The 22,254-nt window shown below is 46.2% G+C and overlaps 1 protein-coding gene across 7 annotated transcripts in view; it reads right to left on the reverse strand.

The window, feature by feature from the left end:
* Nucleotides 1-22,254, reverse strand: part of BIRC6 (baculoviral IAP repeat containing 6) — a 397,034-nt gene that overhangs the window by 262,408 nt on the left and 112,372 nt on the right. For 4 of the 7 annotated variants that reach the window (XM_077283019.1, XM_077283017.1, XM_077283021.1 and 1 more), the window contains exons 23-27: nucleotides 11,274-11,420; nucleotides 8,995-9,182; nucleotides 2,818-3,129; nucleotides 2,429-2,528; nucleotides 2,095-2,309 (exon numbers count right to left, since the gene is read on the reverse strand). In XM_077283019.1, coding sequence (XP_077139134.1) covers nucleotides 2,095-2,309; nucleotides 2,429-2,528; nucleotides 2,818-3,129; nucleotides 8,995-9,182; nucleotides 11,274-11,420 — 962 coding nt within the window. The remainder of the gene's footprint in view (nucleotides 1-2,094; nucleotides 2,310-2,428; nucleotides 2,529-2,817; nucleotides 3,130-8,994; nucleotides 9,183-11,273; nucleotides 11,421-22,254) is intronic. The other 3 variants (XM_077283020.1, XM_077283022.1, XM_077283023.1) reach the window with 3 other exon arrangements.

Raw genomic sequence — 22,254 nt, forward strand, 5'->3', positions numbered from 1 at the left:
TTGCACACTTAGACACCCAAACGCTGACTGTATCCTACCACTGGCATCCGTATCCTCACTCCACGACACAGACAGTGCCACTGCTTTCTACAATGCCACTCTCGCATCAGCTATTGACACGGCTGCCCCTCTCGTTCATGGCAGAGTGCGACGTATCAATAGACAACCCTGGCACAGTAACACCACTAAAAAGCTCCAGCAAGTGTCCAGGGTTGCAGAGCGGCATTGGAAGAAAACACATTCGCAAGACGACTTCACTGCATTCAAACAAGCAACACTCGATTTTAAATCTGCTCTCACCTCTGCTAAACAGGCCTACTTCACATCCCTCGTACCTTCCCTATCCTACAACCCCAAACAGTTATTCAAAACCTTTAACTCCCACCTCCGCCCCCCACTGCCCCCTCCAACCTCCCTCATCTCTGCTAATATTGCACGCCCCACTTTTCAGTTTTTTAATTTCCACAAAAATTTAAAATAACCAATAAATTTCGTTCAACTTCACAATTGTGTTCCACTTGTTGATTCTTCACCAAAAATTTACATTTGGTATCTTTACGTTTGAAGCATGATATGTTGGAAAAGGTTGAAAAGTTCCCGGGGGCCAAATACTTTCGCAAGGCACTGTACTTACAGCCAAAGCTAATGGACAATACTCTGTACTCTTCCTTCTAGACCTGTCCTCTGCTTTCGACACAGTTGACCACTGCCTCCTAGTACAGATCCTCTTCCTCCTTTGGCATTAAAGACCTATCCTGGATCTCCTCATACCTTTCCAACCGCACATTCAGTGTCTCCCACTCCCACACTACCTCCTCATCCCACCCTCTCTCTGTTGGAGTCCCCCAAGGCTCTGTTCTAGGACCCCTACTCTTCTCAATCTATATACTTGGCCTGGGACAACTCAAAGTCTCATGGATTCCAGTACCACCTTTATGCTGATGACACTCAGATCTACCTTTCTGGCCCAGACGTCACCTCCCTGCTGTCCAGAATCCCAGAGCGTCTATCAGCCATATCCTCCTCCTCTTGCTTCCTCAAACTTAATGTGGACAATTCTGAACTCATCATCTTTCCTCCATCTCATAGATCTTCCTTACCTGACCTATCTATCGCAGTTAACGACATCACGCTTTCCCCCGTACCGGAAGTCCGCTGTCTCGGAGTAACCCTTGACTCTGCCCTTTCCTTCAAACCACACATCCAAGCTCTTTCCACCTCCTGATATCTTCCCTCACGTTATCTCCGGTCCTCCCAAAACCTCCATATCTCCTCCACACTTATTCGTTCCTCACACAACCGCCTCCGAGACTTCTCCTGAATATGCCCCATCCTCTGGAATTCTTTGCCACAACACGTCCGATAATCAACCACATTAGGATACTTCAGACGGAACATGAAAACCCACCTCTACAGGAAAGCCTACAGCCTGCACTGACCCCGCTGACTCCTCACCACTACCGCAGCTACCGCCTCACCAACACCGGAGCTCCTGCAACCCCCCAACCTACAGTCTCCTTCCCCACCATCCTGTAGAATGTAAGCCCGCAATGGCAGGGTCCTCACCCCTCTGTATTAGTCTGTAATTGTTAGTTTGCCTACTGTAAGTGATATCTGTAATTTGTATGTAACCCCTTCTCATGTAGAGAGATTAAAATTGGAACAGCATCTGATATTACCACAATTGTTGCGCAACGCTTCCCAAACAAATGGTCCAATGGCTTCCAATAATAAGAATAAAAAAGGAAAACCGCACAAAAAAATAGAAAAAAGTGGGCTTTAATGCCCACTTTTATTTTTTTGTGCTGATATATATATATATATATATATATATATATATTTTTATATTGAAAAAAAGAGAATGGACAGCACCTCCAACGATCATACAATGATCTAATGATGCTAAAAAAAATTAATATATATATTTATTTATTTTTTAAACAAGAATGTTTATAGATGATGGTGGCATTCATCAGTCTGCATTTATCATTTATCAGGAGATTTTCCCAGCACATACACAAAACCGAGGACTTCCACAAATTTTGTGAACACTACATTAAATCTAGAGATAAGACCGTGAGGCTTTATATTTACCTTCATAAATCTGCAAACCGGTGGTGGTAACAAGTCATGTAAAATGAGTGAATGGGTGCTGATGTCCGTTGCAACGACTAATCTTCTACCATCAACTTCTTCGCCCAAACTCCAAATGTCAATCGATAATGAGGCCAGATCACCACAGGTAGGAATAAGAATATCCGTGAGGAGCACAGGTCTGCCAAAGTCTAGAGTCACAAATCTTCTAGCCCCTGAGGACACAAAATCATATTAAAACAAATTTTATTGCAACACATCCTCTTTTTTCATCAAACGGAGCACCTATTTAAAAACAACATTATTATTTTTTTTTTAAACAAAATTTTCTTACCAGAATGCATTCTCTCGATAATAATGGACTGATGAGGAGGCGGCTGTAGGAAATGAGAAGCATGAGAGATCGCTAGTGCCAGACCCGAGCCTAGTTGAGTCTAAAACAGAATATGTTGAAAAATTAGCAAACACTAAAAAATAAAAATGGAACCTGTGAGGAGATTCATGCTGTGTAAATCAGGGGCAGCAATAAATCTGGACAGGATCCCTTCGGTACAAAAATCTGTGTGATCTTTGTGAAGTGCCCGCTTACTGGCACAACCTTCCTCACAGACAGCATAGATCTCCTGTCCACAAGATTTTGTCTTGCATCTCCACTGGAATCTGCAATGAGTAATACTCAGCGAAAACCAGCCGGTTAATTAAGCAGTTAAAACAATTATTTACCCCTCTAGATTTGCTAGCATTTTTGCCATGTCCAGAAAGGATGGCAGGAGGAGAATCCATGACCGTGCCAGGGAACAGCTGGGCAAGTTCTGCATGGATGGCATTGACAGCCTCGTTAGGTGGTGTAAGCGGTGGGGTCATAAAGAGTGGAGTCGTTTTTGGGGTGGGAGGAATGACATCAGATGGATGGATGAAAAACCCTGGTGCAGCCACAGGGTTGGAAGGCACAGAGTTGTGGACTGGGCCCACTGCGGAGGCAGCTGCGGCAGCGGCCGCTGTGGTCTGATGGAGTTTGGCTTCCAGCTTTGCCTTCTGGAAAAAATAAAGCAGAATATTACAACTTCACCAAACAATTACACTGTACTTAAACTTTTTTTTTCTGCTAAATCACTGCTCAAATAGTTTTTCAGACAATGTTATACTGACATGCACCATATATCTGGTGTTAAAAGGGAGATAATACTGGAAACATACATTGTACCCATCCACAGTGGACATCAGCCTGGACAGTACAAGTACCCATACTTAGTTTGCCTTTGCCATTCTATTTCTATATATCTCTTCAATAAATGTCTGAAAACCCCATTTTTGGTACCATTTCCAGCTAACAACGTACCAGTTTCCACATGTAAAAACAAGACATATACAACATTGACATAATATTTAATATTTTTGCAATCATGATCTATGTTTTTGGATAGAAATATACCACAAAAGCATTACTGACATCTAGCAGCCAACATACCACACTGCAGAGAGTGATGGAATCTATCAACTTAACAGTAGGCAGGGGGGAACAATCACAATTTCCAGCCTCAGAAAAAACACATAAGGAAAAGTGTACAGGACGAAACAGACAGGCTAGTCCGTTCATAAGATGTCAATGCAATCTGCTGCTCCAAACTCTGGTGTAAATGACACCTTGGATGATATTTGGGCGAGAAATATTCTAGCACTAGAAATAAGATGGCTTGAAACTAAACTCATTTAATTTTGGGTGCAGTCAGACTGACCCTCGCTCACAACTCTCCATTCAGCTCTTTACGCTGGGTTATTTCATCAATAGGGGGTGTGATAGAGTATATAAAACCTCAGGATGACCACACAAAGAGGACTATGACCGGCCACAAAGCAGCTAAACACGTCAGATCATTAGGAAACATGACCTACCAACATGCCAGACACAGCATTTTTAGGTTCAGCTGAAGCTGCAGATATTAACGGTTCGGCCAACAGTATACTGTGTATTGGCGTTAAGGGGCAAACATGTCCGATAACAGAACTTGTATGCCCAAGCCAAGCAAGCACTACTGTGTGTGGAAGAGCTAGGTGAGAAAGCCGATGGCCAAATGACTATTAGGTCAAGTATGTAGGGCTTTATGAGCGAGTATTTCTAGGAAAGATTATCAACCAATGAACAATGAAATGCTCAATTGTTAGGTGAAATTAGATTTTATGTGGCAGAAAAGATCATTGTTTTCAGCAGTGTATAATCTTGTGTTAACTACGCTGCAGAGAGCAATGGAGGCCTGTGTGGACAGGACGATCTATGAATGACCAGCAGTACACATCTAAAGTGCCATCTGTCTTGGTAGACAGGCTATTAAATGACTGCTGATCAGCAAACAAGGAGGCGATTGGTGGCATTATACGATGGTGGCATTATACGATGCGCCAGTCTGTGTAAACAGCCCTCAAAGGCGCACTTACAATGGCTATAATCAGGAGTGAGCGCTCCTAGGAAACCTGCTTTCCTGATACTATTGTTTGACAGCTTTCTGTATACCCTACAGTATATAGTCAATGGCATAGGAGGGGGTTATACAGTGCTCATAATTAAGAGAACTGCCAATAAAAGAGCAATTTTATAAAAATTGTAGCAACAAGCCAGTAAGTGACAATGCTGAAATCGGTGTCTGAGCGCCGCTATATTCCTGGTGACAGGCAATACATTTTTAATCATAAGGGCTCAGACACATCTTAGTTGCCATAAGGCACACAACTTACTTGAGATGTATATACACGAATCTGCAAACTACTGCTAAAATCTGTTTCCTGCCACATACCTAAGGTATATAAAACTAGCAGCAGGAGTAACTGGTCATTCTCCGCCAGACGAGGCGGCAAGAAAACTGGCTGTGGACTCTGGCACCAGTAGGGATGGGACAAAGGGGGTCACTATACGAGTAGTCTGTATTTTTTTACTTTAACACCATGCTTGGCTGCTTTTCAATATAAAAGAGGAGCTCAACCTCCTTTAAGCCCTTAGTGACGGAGCCAAATTTTTGAAATCTTACCAGTGTCGCTTTGTGGTAATTCTGGAACGCTTCAATAAATCCCAGTGATTTTGAGACTGTTTTTTCATGACACATTATACTTTATGATAATGGTAAATTTAGGTCAATATGTTTTGTGTTTATTTATAAAAAAAAATATCAAAAATTTGAGAAAAATGTAAAAAAAAATTGCAATTTTCTAAATTTGAATGATTATCCCTTTAATCCAGATAGTCATACCACAGCAGACCATGAATAAATAACATGTCGGCTTTACATCAGCACCATTTGTAAAATGTTATTTTATTTTGTTAGCATTTTAGGAGGTTTAAAAATGTAGCAGCAATTTTTCATTTTTTCAAAGAAATTTGCAAAATTTATTTTTTTAGGGACTTATCCATGTTTGAAGTGACTTTAGGGGTCTCATATATTGGGAAACCCCCAAACGTGATACCATTTTAAAAACAGTACACCCTGACATATTGAAAACTGCTGTCAGGTAGTTTATTAACCCTTTAGGTGCTTTACAGGAATTAATGCAAAGTGGTATGACAGAAATAAAAATGTGTATTTTTACCACCTAAATGCCTCTAACTTCTGAACAGATTACTACACCCGTCAGACTAAGGCTGCTATTTGGTCATGAATTGCCATGGCAAACATCAGGACCACACAATCATGATCTAAGGGCACCAATTTGGATAAAGAGGAAGCCCCCACACTCTGTTAACCATTTATAATGATGTCACTATTTACAGCAGCATCTAAGGGGTTAAACAGATTTGGACGGTGACAACACTGATCGTGGCTGATACAGCAAGTTGTCAGCTACAGTGTACAGCCGACAGCTGCTGGATTGTCGTCTGTATGGGGAGGCTATTCTCTTATATATCAGGTCAGTTAAAAGACATATTGGCTGTCATTAAGGGGTTAAATTTGCTTTAAAACAACAACTAATGTCATGCAACAGAGATGCTTCCTAAAAGAGCTAAAATATTTAAAAGGCCTTAATAGCAAAAGTTAAACAAAACAAAATGAAGCTTAGTTTGCACATAAGTTTTTTCAAATACCAAGAAAGTGCAAGATTAATGCAATATTTAATATAAAAGACTATTCCTCATCTGTGAAGTCTGCCACAATATTATGCATCTTAGGAGGTTTTTCACATTAAGCTTTGCCTCCACATTCAAGACTCCCTAGTCAACTGCACTAGTGGGTGCAATTTTCATCCTTTTGCTTTATTGCCCTCACTGGCTGCATCTCGGATTCCATCTGGATCTCCGAAAAAGCGGAGGCTAAACAGTGTGACATCAGCCTTAGCATTATAGGACTTGAGGTGCTATTCTCTTTCCACTACCAGGATAAGATGGTAAAGCTACACACGTATCTCATGCGATGCCATACAGCACCTAGCACCCAGAAATATTTGCATGCAGGAGCATAATGGGCAGGCAAAAAGGACACTCATTTTTCCCTGTGTTGAATGCGTGCCTACAGAAACATGAATGAATATGAGGGTTCCTCCTGGCATAAACATTAAGAGCACTGCACTAACAAAATGTGCATTTAGACTTTGTAGTAATTTACGTCAAGTGACGTTCTCCAGTATTGCTCAAAATTAAGCTTAAAGATTTTTTTCCCAGTCTTAGGTCATCAACATTAGATCAGCCCAGGTCTGAAATCCAGCACCGCACAATCACGTGGGAGCAGAACTGTAATTCTCGGTGGAGAAGATAGCAGCTGATCGGTCAGGGTGCCAGGTGTAGGAGCGGACCTCAACCAATCTGATGAGAATGAACTACGGTACTCTGTGGTTAGATCATCGACATTATAAGGCTGGAAACCACCCCAGTCATTAAGCAAAAGATCTATACACACATTTCTAAATAATATATACGCATCTAACCTTAAATATCTATTCATACACAGATATACCGTATATACTCGAGTATAAGCCGAGATTTTCAGCCCAAATTTTTGGGCTGAAAGTGCCCCTCTCGGCCTATACTCGAGTCATGATCGGTGGTGGGGTCGGCGGGTGAGGGGGAGAGGGCGCTGAGGCATACTTACCTAGTCCCGGCGATCCTGGCGCTCCCCCTGCCCGTCCCACGGTCTCCGGGTGCCGCAGCCTCTTCCCCTGAGCGGTCACGTGGGACCGCTCATTAGAGAAATTAATAGGCTGCTCCACCTCCCATAGGGGCGGAGCCACCTATTCATTTCTCTAATGAAGCGGTAACGCTGTCCGGGGGAAGAGCGGGACGCCGGGAGCAGGTAAGTATCGCATATTCACCTGTCCTCGTTCCACCCGCCGGGCGTCGCGCCATCTTCCCGGCGTCTCTCTGCACTGACTGTGCAGGTCAGAGGGCGCGATGACGCATATAGTGTGCGCGCCGCCCTCTGCCTGATCAGTCAGTGCGGAGAGATGCCGGGAAGATGGTGCCGAGGAGCTGCAAGCAAGAGAGGTGAGTGTTTTATTATTTTATTGCAGCAGCACAGCTATGGGGCAATAATGGACGGTGCAGAGCACTGTATGGCACAGCTATGGGGCAATAATGGTGCAGAGCACTGTATGGCACAGCTATGGGGCAACGGTGCAGAGCACTATATGGCACAGCTATGGGGCAACGGTGCAGAGCACTATATATATGGCACAGCTATGGGGCAACGGTGCAGAGCACTATATATATGGCACAGCTATGGGGCAACGGTGCAGAGCACTATATATATGGCACAGCTATGGGGCAACGGTGCAGAGCACTATATGGCACAGCTATGGGGCAATAACGGTGAAGAGCACTATATGGCACAGCTATGGGGCAACGGTGCAGAGCACTATATATATGGCACAGCTATGGGGCAACGGTGCAGAGCACTATATATACGGCACAGCTATGGGGCAACGGTGCAGAGCACTATATATACGGCTCAGCTATGGGGCAACGGTGCAGAGCACTATATATATGGCACAGCTATGGGGCAACGGTGCAGAGCATTGTATATATGGCACAGCTTTATGTGGAGTATCTATGGGGCAACGGTGCAGAGCATTGTATATATGGCACAGCTTTATGTGGAGCATCTATGGGGCCATAATGAACGGTGCAGAGCATTATATGTGGCACAGCTTTATGTGGAGCATCTATGGGGCCATAATGAACGGTATGGAGTATCTATTTTTAATTTTGAAATTCACCGGTACCTGCTGCATTTTCCACCCTAGGCTTATACTCGAGTCAATAAGTTTTCCCAGTTTTTTGTGGCAAAATTAGGGGGGTCGGCTTATACTCGGGTCGGCTTATACTCGAGTATATACGGTATATAAATCATAATGAAACTTACCTGTAAAGACTCAATGGCTGCAGCTTCTGTCCTTCCCACCGGTCTCAGTTTACTTCCCTGAACTGCTCTCTATCACATGACTGCTGCAGTCAATCACTGGCCACAGCGGTGCACCTCTGAGACAAATAACTAGTGTCTAACAGCACACGGCCACTGCAGGAAGTAAACAGACCAACCGGGAACGCAGGAGAAGCAGACGGAAATGATCAGACACCTACAATTATGTCACTAATGTTCTGCCCCTGTAGTGAGAGTCGTAGTGCTCTGGTACACACCGCACTAGAGGTCTAAAACAGTGTCTCGGCTGTGCGCATCTCCCAGGACACACAACTGGATTTCAGAGATCTCCAGTAAATCTGAGTGAGCAGATGAGATGAAGGAACCCCACACACCATTGCTCACCAAGTTCACACCGTTTTAGAGCTTCATTTTTAGTACTCTTTTGGTAGTTTGTGAAATGGAAACCTCCGGAAAACATTTCACATAAAGACATTTTATGGCATTTCGAACAAGGTTCTCAGCATGTGGTGCTCAAAGTGAACGTGGGGAAACGTCCTCCCACCTGTTGCTGAAGCTTCAGAAGCTGCTGTTGTTTCTCTTGCAGTACCTGGAGCTGCTGTTCGGCGGAGGCCATTGCGTGAGAGAGCGACTGCAGAGCGACCTGAGCGGCAGAGCTCAGAGCGGTGGAAGCTTCTCCTACTGTGCCAGCAGACAAGCCGCCCACTGCGGGGGTCACGCCAAACGTGCTCACTGGCATAGGGCGAAAGACAAAAACAAGCGTGTAAATGAAGGGAACGTGTGCAGAAATCGCAAGTCGCTTTGCTTTATGGAGATTAGCTGGCATTATGAAATAGCTTTGATTCACTGGAAATTTCCTTCAGAATGTGCATTAATCTGCACGCCCCACTCGGCAACAAGGGTGAAACATGTAAATCTTCCTATAGAAAGTGTTGAAACAGCACAGTCCTCATTCCTCTACCTGCTATGCACAAAGATATACAGTATGAGTGCAGCCAGGGGCAAAATGCAAAATGCTGACCAAGGAACCGAGGAGGACAAATACAGTATTTCTTCTACATGGCAAGATTGGTATCTCAAGGATAAAATGATAAGGGAAATCACACTGTAAGGGGTTTTCCAAGTGAACCAAAAAGCCAAGTACAGTCAGTAATAAAGGTAAAATAAACAGAAACATACACTTCACCACCATTCCCTGATCTTCCTCTGGTTTCCATTTACTTGCTGCACTGGCGATTTCCCATAAAGAACATCAAATGACCACTGCAGCCAATCATTCAACAGTTTAAAAAAAAAAAAAGACCACAAACTCGAGTAACTGGCTGCAGCGTTCATCTGGGTAAAGGGTAAATGGGATATGACGGCTGCAGCGAAGGAAGAAGGTTCAAGGGTGAGGATCTGGAATAGTGGGGATGTAATGTGGGACTATGATTTACTTAATGTAGCTGTGCTGTTGCACGAGTGCAGCTTTTTACCTAAAGGAGTTTTCTAGTCTAAGGCTGGTGTGACACTTACAACTGCAATGCGAGAAACTTGCACAGTATCTCGCCTCAATACCCGGCACTGCCGCCGGCACTCAGGACCGGAGTGTGCGGCTACATGCATTTCTATGCAGCTGAACGCTCTGGGCCGAGTGCCGGCGGATGTGCCGGGTATTGAAGCAAGAGACTTGTGCGAGTTTCTCATATTGCAGTTGCAAGTGTGACATCGGCCTTAGATGAAAAGTCAGCAGAATTGTGACAGTCCCCGTTTCAGTGGGCGATCACATGACCAAATGCATGTGATAGACCATGGAGAGTAGAGGAGGAGACTAGTTGGCACATGACCAAAACCATGTACCCTGCATACTTGCAGTCGCGTGACGACCCACTTAAACGGGGAATACAGGGGGATGTATGACGTGTGTGCATCGCACATGGCCAGCATTCGCCAGTCTGAAGTCACACAGACTGACCGGAGACTTTTCTTAGCCCATTAAACTCAAACCCCATTTTTAAATGTTCCCATTAAGCAGGTCTTCCTTTATATTTTATGTCTTTTGTATGTACACAAACCCAATGAAATTTGCTTCTGCTGCGGTGGATCCCATACACAAATATCATGTCAACAAAAAATATCAGCAACAGCAATTATTAATCCAAAAAACTGTGGCAAAAATTCTAATTTTTAAAAAGAGAAGATTTGAAAATGAATACCAAAATGTTGCCAAGGTAAGCGATAAACGGCTTCATATGGTGCAATGTTAGGAGCATATTGCTCCCTTATGGGAAGACGCTTTACCAGCAAGGTGTGCGCTGGGATCTGTGCAGAGAAAAGCATTACAAATTGCTTAGGTCATTAAAGGGGTTGTCCAATGAAAACAAGTTATAGCAGGATAGGTAAGAAATTGATCTGTGGGTGTCCAACTGCTGGGACTGCACCGATAGGGAGATCAAGGAACTTTTACATCGCTAAAATGGATCGGCAGTGAACATGTGCAACGCCACTGCATTCATTCCCTATAAAGCTGCCAGATGTTGCACTCATCTTTTTCTAGCAGCCCCACAAAGAACGAATTAAGTGGTGGATGGGCATGCCATATTGTAACAGGGAGAAAAGTTCTCTATCAGAAAAAAAAATTGGTACAGATGCCAGTTGTGCTATACCCACCAATCAGCAAGTTGTCACTTACCCCGTGGACAGGTAATAACTTGTTTTTACTGGAAAACTCCTTTAAAGCAGATCAGTTTACACAAAAAAACATGGTGTTGGATACAGTGTCAATACAATATCATTGCCATGATGTTAAACATTTAAGAAAGAAGAAATAAAATGTGCATGTACCAGTAAACGTACTTGCATCATCCCTCTCAATTCTGGTTCCGTCACTGGTGGAAACGCAAGTAAAGTGCAATGGTTCAACTTCCAAGAGGCCGGTGAGAGACGTGAAGCTGCCCTCCGCCGCTGTGCTGCTGTTCACCTTCCCACTGCCTGTCGGGACAATGCATGGGAATACAGACGTCATGATGTCAAATAAAGAAAACCACTTCCACACTATGCCTGCAGAATTCAGTGTTTGCACCGTTTATTGTGCATTATCACATCACTAGATTTACTTTGGTACTGCTTGAAAATGATAAAGATGGTGGAGTCTGTGGCTAACAATTAGTCATTAACGTGCAATTCCCCAGATATGCCTTTAGAATTTGCACAGCTCAAAAATGTATAGCTGGCAGGAGAATTTTAGCCCTTCGTAGGAATTTTTTTTCTTCAATTCTTTGTTTCTTCCAAGAGCCCTATTTTTTCAGCCAAGATTAAAATGTTTTTGTTTTGTTTTTTTCTTTCAAGAGATACAATGTACTGAAAAACAGGACAAAAAAATCCAAAAGGGAATAAAATGATAAAAAAAAATAAAATAAAACAAAACACTAATTCTGCCATGGTTTTTGGGGTTTTCATTTACGGTGCTTGTAGTGAAAGGTAAAAATGACGCGTTTCCTTCCACATTGCTTTAAAAAAAAAATGATGCACATGTAAAGTAGACGTGGTAAATGTTATTTATTTTGTGTCTTATAACTATTTGGTTTAAGGATGTAAACATTAAAAGTTTGAAAATTGCAAGTTTCATTTTTTTTGTCAAATTTTCAATTTTTGTAAATAAATGCAAATTGTATCGATCAAAATCTACGTCTAACATGAAGTACAATATGTCACGAAAAAACAGTCTCTAAATCAATAGAATCCATTAAAGCGTTCCAGAGTTATTACCACATAAATTAACTGGTCAGAATTGTTAAATTTGGCCTGGTCATGAAGGTAAAAACAGGCTTAAACAGCTTTTGTTTAAAAAACAAAAACAAAACTCTCCAGCTTTCCTTGAAAAAAAGTACGCCCTAACATAATTTTCCCCCCCAGCATTACAGTTAGGAGTCTGAGAAATGACGATTAAGAAAAAAAATTCATATTTCTGAACTTTTTCAAGCTCTAAAATATTAGTACTGACCTGAAGAAAATACATTTTACTTTTTCCCACAAAAATGTTGCATTAGCCACAAATATTTTCATTTTCACAAGAGAAATAGGAGAAAATGGACAATACAATTTGTTCTGCAATTTCTCCCAAGTACATCGATACCACATATGTGAGGGAAAACTACTGTTTGGGCGCACAACAGAACTTCGGAAGGGAAGGAGCGCCATTTGACTTTCGGCATGCAAAAATAGTGGATGCCATGTCGCGTTTGCAGAGCCCCTGATGTGCCTAAACATTGGAAGCTCCCGACAAGTGACCCCAGTTTGGAAACTACACCCATCAAGGATCTTATCTAGAGATGTGGTGAGCACCTTGAACTCACAGGTGCGTCTTCGAATTTTATAACGTTTAACAATGAAGATTTAAAAAAAAAAAAAAAAAAAAAAAAAGGAGATTTTTGTGTACTCACCGTAAAATCTCTTTCTCTTAGCCTCTAATTGGGGGACACAGGACCATGGGTGTAATGCTGCTGTCCATTAGGAGGTGACACTATGCATAATCTGAAAAAGATTAACCGTGGCTCCTCCTCTGAAGTATACACCCCTGGACGGCGTCAGCCTTCTCCAGTTTTGTGCAAAAGCAGTAGGAGGAACGGAACATGAATAACATAGCCATGCCTATAAGAATGCCACTATGTACGAGCTCAAAGAACAATATGAGAACTCAACAGTAACAACGGCCCAAAAAGGGCAACAGGGTGGGAGCTGTGTCCCCCAATTAGGCTAAGAGAAAGAGATTTTACGGTGAGTACACAAAAATCTTTACTCTGTCGCCTCATTGGGGGACACAGGACCATGGGACGTCCTAAAGCAGTCCCTGGGTGGGAAGCAATGGACGAATATTGTGCAGACAGGCCCCTATACTTGGGGCACCGCCGCCTGAAACACATCTACCCAGGCTCGCTTCTGCGGAGGACTGGGTATGAACCCTGTAGTGTTTAGTAAAAGAGTGTGGGCTAGTCCAAGTGGCCGCCTTACACACTTGTTGTGCCGAAGCCTGGAGCCGATTGGCCCAGGAGGCCCCTACCGCCCGTGTAGAGTGTGCCGTAATACCGGCTGGAAGAGGAGAATTCTTAAGGCGGTAGGCCTCTTGTATGGTGGATGTGATCTTCCTGGCAAGGGTAGCTTTGGAAGCTGGCAGACCCTTGCGGCCGCCTTCCGGAAGAAGGAAAAGAGAATCAGACCTCCGGAAGGACGCAGTCCTAGACACATATATACGCAATGGCCTGACAAGGTCAAGCGCATGCAGAGCCCTCTCCACTCTATGAACCGGGACCGGACAAAGGGAAGGCAGAGAAATTTCCTCATTGAAGTGGAAGTTGGACACAACCTTCGGAAGGAAGGATGGGACCGTACGGAGAACTACCTTGGCCTGGTGAAAAACCAGGAAGGGCCGTTTGCAGGAGAGTGCTGTCAGTTCAGACACCCTGCGTAGAGAGGTGTTTGCCACCAGGAAAACCACCTTCTGGGAGAGAAGGCAGAGCGGGACCTCCTTAAGGGGTTCGAAGGGTGGTTCCTGCAATGCTGTCAGGACCAGGTTGAGGTCCCACGTTTCTAGTGGTCGTCTGTAGGGGGGAATCAATCGGGAAACCCCCTGAATAAAAGTCCTTACTCGCAGCTTGGTAGCAATGCGCCTTTGAAAAAAAACCACAGAGGGCTGACACCTGGCTCTTAGGAGAGCCCAGGGACAGCCTGGTCTCCAGACCCGATTGGAGAAAAAAAACAGGTAGGAGGGAAGAAGGGAATGGGGTCTGGCCGCGAGATACGCACCAGGTAAAGAGAACTTTCCAGGTACGGTCATAGATCTTGGCAGAGGCTGGCTTCCGTGCCCTGATCATGGTCCTAATGATGTCCGTCGAGAGCCCTGCCTGGGTTAGAACCCAGGTTTCAAGGGCCATGCCATCAAATTGAGAGCCCCTGAGTTCCGGTGGTAGAACGGGCCTTGTGATAGAAGATCCGGGCGGTCGGGGAGGCGCCAGGGGGCATCTGCTGAAAGTTGTACGACATCGGCGTACCATGTACGTCTGGGCCAGACCGGTGCGATTAAGATGGTTGGAACTCCATCTTGCTTGATCTTCCTCACCACTCTGGATAACAGGGGGAGAGGTGGAAAAAATGTACAGAGGCTGGAACTGGGTCCAGTCCTGAACCAGAGCGTCTGCTCCGAGCGACCGCGGATCGTGTGTTCTGGCCATGAAGTTGGAGACCTTGGCATTGAAGTGGGATGCCATTAGGTCCACATCTGGAGTCCCCCAGCGATGGCAGATCTGACGAAAAATTTCGGGATGGAGAGACCACTCTCCCGAATCTATTCCTTGTCGTCTGAGGAAGTCTGCTTCCCAGATGTCCACACCCAGAATGTGGACCGCCGAGAGAACCGAGCTTGTGTCCTCCACCCAGTGAAGGATGTGTGACACTTCTCGCATCGTCTGGGTACTGCGGGTTCCCCCTTGGTGATTCACATATGCCACAGTGGTGGCATTGTAAGATTGTATTCTGATGTGAGAGGCTGCCAGTAAGTGATGGAAGGCCCTCAAATGCCAGGAGGATGGCACGAATTCCCATGATGTTGCTGGGCATGGTCGCTTCCACTGGGGACCACTTGCCCTGTGCCCTGTGGTGTAGATGCACTGCACCCCAACCCGTCAGGCTCGCATCGGTGGTCAGGACCTTCCACTGACCTGTGAGAAAGGATTTCCCCTTTGCTAGCGAGGTTGGCTTGAGCCACCAGTGCAGGGACCTCTTGGTTGACGACGTTAGCTGGAACTCCCTGTCGAGAGAGAAAGGGATTCCTGTCCCAGGACATTAGAATGGCTAGTTGGAGAGGCCTGAGGTGAAACTGGGCCAAATTGGGACCGCTTCTATTGCTGCCCCCATCCTGCCGAGGACTCATGGCAAACCGAAGAGATCGAGGGGGTTTGCGGAAAAGGATGTGAACTCCTAGGCGGAGAGCCAGTGCCTTGTGCCTGGGAAAGAGCACTAGACCCCTGGGTGTGTTGTATAGCATTCCCAGGAAGGTCAGAGACTGACTCAGGGTTGGTGATGACCTTTGTAGGTTGACTAACCAGCCCATGCAACTCAGTGTCGATTGTGATTGAGACGCTGAGCTCGCAGTCCTTGAAGGTAGGAGCCTTGATGAGTAGATCGTCCAGGTATGGAACGACTACTATGCCTCTGGAGTGCAGGACGTCCATGGTGGCTGCCATGACCTTGGTAAACACTCTGGGAGCCGTGGCCAGTCCGAACGGAAGAGCCACGAACTGGTAGTGGTCCTGGTCGATTGCGAACCTGAGAAAACTCTGTCGAGCAGGTGCAATCGGTATATGCAGGTATGCGTCTTGTATGTCTATGAAGGCGAGATATTCTCCCTTCTCCATGGACGCAATGATGGACCGAAGGGGACTCCAGCGGAAGTGACGAACCCGTACATATTTGTTGAGTTGTTTTAGGTCCAGTATGGGCCGTACGCTGCCTCCTTTCTTGGGGACTACGAATAGATTGGAGTAGAACCCTCGGAAGCGCCCAGCCGTGGTAACCGGTACTATGACTCCTGCTTGAAGAAGCGAGGGAACCGCTTGGTGGAAGGCACGAGCATTGGCGGCGGTTTTGGGGGAACAGAGAGGAAGACTCGGTTCGGTGGGTTGGAGGTTGAACACTATCTTGTATCCGGAAGACACTAGTTCCCTGACCCACCTGTCTTCTGTAGTAGGTATCCAGACTTGCTGGAAGAGCAAAGTCGGCCGCCTACGGGTGGGATGTCTTCCGGGGTCCGTGAGTCATGAGGAGGAAAAAAATCTGAGGTTTACCTCCTTTGGGCTTTGACTGGCCTGCTTTTAACTGCCAGGTCTTGTCCGACCTTTGCGTCGACCGTCGACCATGAGTTGTCCCTGTGTGGGGAACGGTTACGATTTTGTGCTGGACGCGAGACGGACCAACCCGAGGAATTCCAAAAGGATCGGAAATCGGTTTTGTTACACTTCTCGTAAGTGCGTATAGGTTTCAGTTGAGGGAGAGAGGTACTCTTCCCCCCCCCCCCCCCGGTGGCGTTGGATATCATTGTGTCCAACTTTTCACCGAAAGGTCACCCACTGAGATACGGGAGGTGCGTGAGGGACTTCTTTGAGGCTGCGTCCGCTTTCCATTCCGCAGCCAGAGGATACGCCGAATCGTGATGGTGCTTGATGCTATCCCCGCTACACCCCATGCTGAATACAGAGCTGCATGAAGCATGTATTCTGCTACAACTGCTATTTGAACCGCTTGGTCCGACAGCTCAGGAGCAGATGCTTGGAGGCCAGCTTGTAAATTTTTGGTCCAAGCCAGTATGGCCTTGGCAGCCCAAACTGAAGCGAAAGCGGGAGCCAGGGAGGCCCCTGCCACCTCGAAAATTGAACGAGCCATGCGTTCTAACTGCCGGTCTGCTGCGTCCCTGAGGGTTGAGCTATCTGGCAGTGAAAGGAGAGTCTGTGCTGCTAGTCTAGAGACTGGGGGGTCCACTTCGGGTGGATCTGTCCATTCCTTGGTGTTCTTCTGTGGGAAAGGGTACCTTGCCTCCAGATATTTGCGATTAGCGAATTTTTTCTCAGGTTGTGAGAGCTGCTCTATAAGGATCGCTTTATACTCTGGGTGGTTAGAGAAAACCTTAGGCGGCTTCAGAGGTCCTTCAAAGGAAATCCTCTGGTGGCAGATTAGAAATGTCCAGCACCCGACTGATGGAAGAGATTATGTCCTCGACTAGCGCTGTATTGCTAGGGAGGATTGGGATCAGGGACCCCTCTGTTTCCTTGTCTGAGTCGGAGTCACAGATGCCTTCCGAATCCTGTGTATCACTGAGGAGTCCCCTGCTGGGTGAGCTGGGGAGGAGGCCTTCTCTGGTAGGGGACTGCGGAGATGTGCATAGTCTGCCCCTGGAAGGGGACGGTCTAGATGACTTGGAACTGCGGTGGCTCTCCCTAGAAGGGGATGACCGTGTGCTATGGGATGACGCAGATGGACTTAACCTATGGGTCCGCTTGCGTCCTGACCTAGACGGGGATGTGCCAGGTCGTTCTGTTCCTGAGTCAAGCTCTCCCTTTGCTGGGTAGCGGTCATAGCCGAGGCATGACTCTGCAGAGCCTGAAGCAACGTGGAGGTTTGGTTATCTATAGACTGCGTCATAGATTGCGACCTCTGAGTGACCCATTCCGGCGTGGCATTAGACACCGAGGCATTGGCAGGGGCTTCTTGGGGCTCTGAGGCAGTAGTCTGGATGCAGTCCGGGCAGCGCGTTACGTGCTGCCACTGGGGAGAGCGGTCCAGCAGGCTGTACAGAATGCATAATAGCAGTCCTGCCTGGTTCTCTTGGACCTTGAGCCCGGCATAGTGCACAGAGTGCAGAAGGGCTGCTATGCAAAGGACCTTAGAGGGGTAGAGAAACCTATAGGGGAGCCTTATAGGTAATATGGATTCACAGCCGAGTAAAACAACCCAGCTGTGATCTTACCCCACCAGTATGCCCCTAGGTCCAGCGCCGAAGATCCACAGTCTTGTGCCCCCCGGAGACTGGCTGGCCTGGTCCTGCTGACCGGGAGATGCAGGGTTAATCCTTGCTGCAGTAGAAATGGCCGCCGAGGAGAAGAGGCAGGGGGAGAAGGGGGCAGAGAGCTGAGAAAAAAGGCGGCAAAGCTGTGTAAAAACGCGCCCTTTCTGTCTCGATCCACCCCCTGTAGTGTGTCATATTTGTCATCCGGGGGGCGGAGAGGAGGCGGCGGCTACAGCTAGGCCGAAGCCGGAGCCTAAATTAGATGCCTGATGCCCAGAAAAGCTCCAGGCCGGCGCGGAAGTCCGGGGGGGGACGGTCGGATCTGAACCGGATAGCCCCCCCCCCAGATTTAAAGGCAGGATAGCGGTGGGGCTGTAAGCGGGAGGGGGGCCCTGTGAGGGGTCCCCCTGAGGCAGTATAGAGCTGGTGCTGCCGCAGAGACAGGGGCGCAGGGAGCCCTGTGTCTGTATGTGCCATGCCTGCCTGCACTCCCCCCGGCCCCGACAGGAGTCCGCAGCTGGGCTGGGGTCCCTGGATGCAGGCGCAGTGTGCTGGCCCATTGCTGGGGGCGGCAGAATGCTGCCTGTACAGGCCCTAACTGAGGCGTCTCAACCTAATACCCCCAGAGGGGGATTAGGAAGGGTGCTGTTGTCACCTTCAGGGGGCTTTATCCTCGCCTCGACCTCAACCCAGAAACCAAAAGGAATTGGGGAAGAAGGGGGGGGTCTTGACTTCGAACCAGCACCCGAGGGACTGGGGAAGGAGCGACATGGGGAATAGCCATCTCTACTTCAACCGGGCACCCCGTAATAGGCGGCCGAGGAAGGAGCCATGCCGGAAGTCTCACAGGAGACCCACTTTTCTTCATCTGTAATCAGTCGGAAAAAAACGGAGTAAAAATCTTAGGTGTGCCTCCTATGCAACACTAAGCAAAAACTGGAGAAGGCCGACGCTGTCCAGGGGTGTATACTGCAGAGGAGGAGCCACGGTTAATCTTTTTCAGATTATGCATAGTGTCGCCTCCTAGTGGACAGCAGCATAACACCCATGGCCCTGTGTCCCCCAATGAGGCGACAGAGTAAAAAAGTTTCCTGCAAAACGTTGCTTTAGCCCCAAATTTTTCATTTTCACAAGGGTAATGGACCATACAATTTGTTTTGCAATTTCTCCTGAGTACATCAACACCCCATATGCAGTGGATAACTACTGCTTAGGCTCACAGCATGGCTCAAAAGGGAATGAGCGAAATTGAGTTCTGGAGCATAATTTTGGCTTAAATAGACTGAAAATACCATGTCTTCTAGTGACCCCATTTTGGAAATGATACCCCTCTGTGAATTTATCTACAGGTGTAATGATGATTTGACTCCACAGGTGTTTTCTAGAAACAGGCAGCAGTAAACGTTGCCGAGTGAAAGTTGCAAATCGGCCAAGTGTAGTGCCCAGACATTGGGCCCAACTCATGCTTCTCGAGACATGCACTCGAAAATTAAGCGGGCTCTAATCGCTATAGAAATACCAAACATGAGAACACTAAATGTGGCTTAGGCACAATGTGGGGCTCAAAAGGGAGGGGGACTTTGGATTTGAGAGCACAGAATTCGCTGGATCTCTTTTGGGGACAAAGCCATTTCACTTTTCCACAGCATTTGTGCTACCAGTAACGTGGAAGCTCCCTATATTTCCATTGACAGATGACGGACCCAAGTGGGGACTTGCTCTGTTTGTGGATTTAGCTGAAGCTTTTACATAATGTTTAGGATCATAATTTATCCTGTGCTCTACGCTGAGCAACTTACATCAGGGTTTCCATTTAAATCTCCAAATGACGTGATTCAGATGAAACCCCCAAGGGAACCATTCACTATAATGAGGCAGCAGTTAGGGTACCGTCACACATTGAAATTTCCATCGCTACGACGTTACGATTCGTGACGTTCTAGCGATATCGTTACGATATCGCAGTGTCTGACACGCAGCAGCGATCAGGGATCCTGCTGAGAATCGTACGTCGTAGCAGATCGTATGGAACTTTCTTTCGTCGCTTGATCACCCGCTGACATCGCTGGATCGTTGTGTGTGACAGCGATCCAGCGATGTCTTCGCTTGTAACCAGGGTAAACATCGGGTAACTAAGCGCAGGGCCGCGCTTAGTAACCCGATGTTTACCCTGGTTACCAGCGTAAACGTAAAAAAACAAACCGTACATGCTCACCCGTCGGTGTCCTTCAGGTCCCTTGCCGTCTGCTTCCTGCTCTGAGTGCCGGCCGGAAAGTGAGAGCAGATCACAGCGGTGCTGCGCTCTGCGCCTCTCACTGTACGGCTGCACTCAGAGCAGGAAGCAGACGGCAAGGGACCTGAAGGACACCGACGGGTGAGTATGTACTGTTTGTTTTTTTACGTTTACGCTGGTAACCAGGGTAAACATCGGGTTACTAAGCGCGGTCCTGCGCTTAGTTACCCGATGTTTACCCTGGTTACCCGGGGACTTCGGCATCGCTCCAGCGCCGTGATTGCAACGTGTGACCGCAGTCTACGACGCTGGAGCGATATTCATACGATCGCTGCGACGTCACGGATCGTGCCGTCGCAGCGATGAAAATTTCAATGTGTGACGGTACCCTTACTCTGGACTCCGTCTGGCATCTGTTCAGCAGATTACTTTTCAGAGGTGCACAAAACTGTGGCTGACCGTGCATATATGCATGCCTACAAAGACTGACATGAATTTTTAAAATTAGGAAAAGAGGGCGTGATTAGAATTTGTATATTGGGTTGGCTTTACAGGAGTATCAAGATGGTAGACATTGGGGATTTAAAACAGGTCTGATTGGGGCCGCTGAGCATGTAAAACCAGCGATCGCTCCATTTACGTCAGTCACAGGCAGTGTCATATAAATGGTAAATCAGCAGTGATTGAAGGTAGCTCTGGTTGCTGCTGTTACAGGTAAATGCCAGCTGCTCAACATATCCAGCATCTGCCATGTGTGGAGCAGGCTCAGCTTCTGAGCCCCTCCACGTATGCGTACCCCACGGTAGCTGTACAGGTATGACCATTTTCACTAAGAGTTTAAAGCAGATCTGTCACCTGACTTCACAAACTACATACCATACTTTAAAAGATTTCCTAGACCCAATGAGTCTGGTGTATTTACTTTGACACGTTATGTCTGAATAGCTCTATAATTCAGATATTACAATGAGCTTTTTAGGAGTCCAGCTATAGAATTAAGTAGCTCATGAGTCAAGTTTCTATCGACCCAGAATCATTGGGTGGACCATGTTAACCAATCAAATAATTTTTTAAACTTGCTGTAAATCTGGATTCTGGTTGCTATTGGAAACCAACAAACTTATTTTTATTTTTTGCAAGTTTTTAAACATGAATGATGCTCATTATAGGACGAAAACCAGCATTCACATTAAGTGTGCTCACATATAGACAAGTAAAGGCTAGCAAGTCAGTTATCAGAACATTAAATCAATGATAACTCGTTAGACAAGGCTGTTTTTTAACAGTTTGGCCCCGCATTACACATCATATCCAGTATCTATTATTTGCCATATAAATCCAGTGCAGAGCGATCAGGTTTTGTTACATAGTATGGCGCCTCATGGTGAACAAAATGTATAGCCATGTGAAGGTCCATCTATAGAAATGGAAATTAAGGCAGAGCGACATTTCTATTGGCTGCCTTGCAGTACACCATAAAACACTATGCAAGTACCGAGCATGTGTGACCACTCAGCACGTAGTGAACCTGAAAACATTGCTATACATTTTCAACATCACGGGGCGCCATATTATGTAGAACAGGTCAGGACTCTTTATTGGATGATTTTCTTAACAGCACAGAAGTTGCAAAGATCATCCATATTTTATGATTTAAATAGTGCAAGTGAAGTTACGTAATGGTGTAGCAACCCTTTTAAATGGTTTTCCCATATTGTACAAACAAAAAAGACCCTTCATATATCATGTGTTTTCATAATGATAAACCATCTTTAGGTCATGAGTATCACTCAGTGTCCAGACCAGTTAAATTGCACAGCATTACTCTGTATACTATATAGTGGTCGTGGCCAGGAACAGCACAGATACCCCTATTCAGATGAATGGGAGTGGATCTGCAGTACCCCGCTAAGGCCATACAACTGAAAAGCTGTGCAACTAACTGATCACAACCGGCTTGATGGACGTAATTGTGAACATAAGCACAAGCAGTAGAGGTACTGCATGTGTGATGTGTGGTTATACTCTATGTATGTCAC

This window comes from Ranitomeya variabilis, chromosome 2 (genome assembly GCF_051348905.1).
Source record: "Ranitomeya variabilis isolate aRanVar5 chromosome 2, aRanVar5.hap1, whole genome shotgun sequence".
Classification (NCBI taxonomy): Eukaryota; Metazoa; Chordata; class Amphibia; order Anura; family Dendrobatidae; genus Ranitomeya; species Ranitomeya variabilis.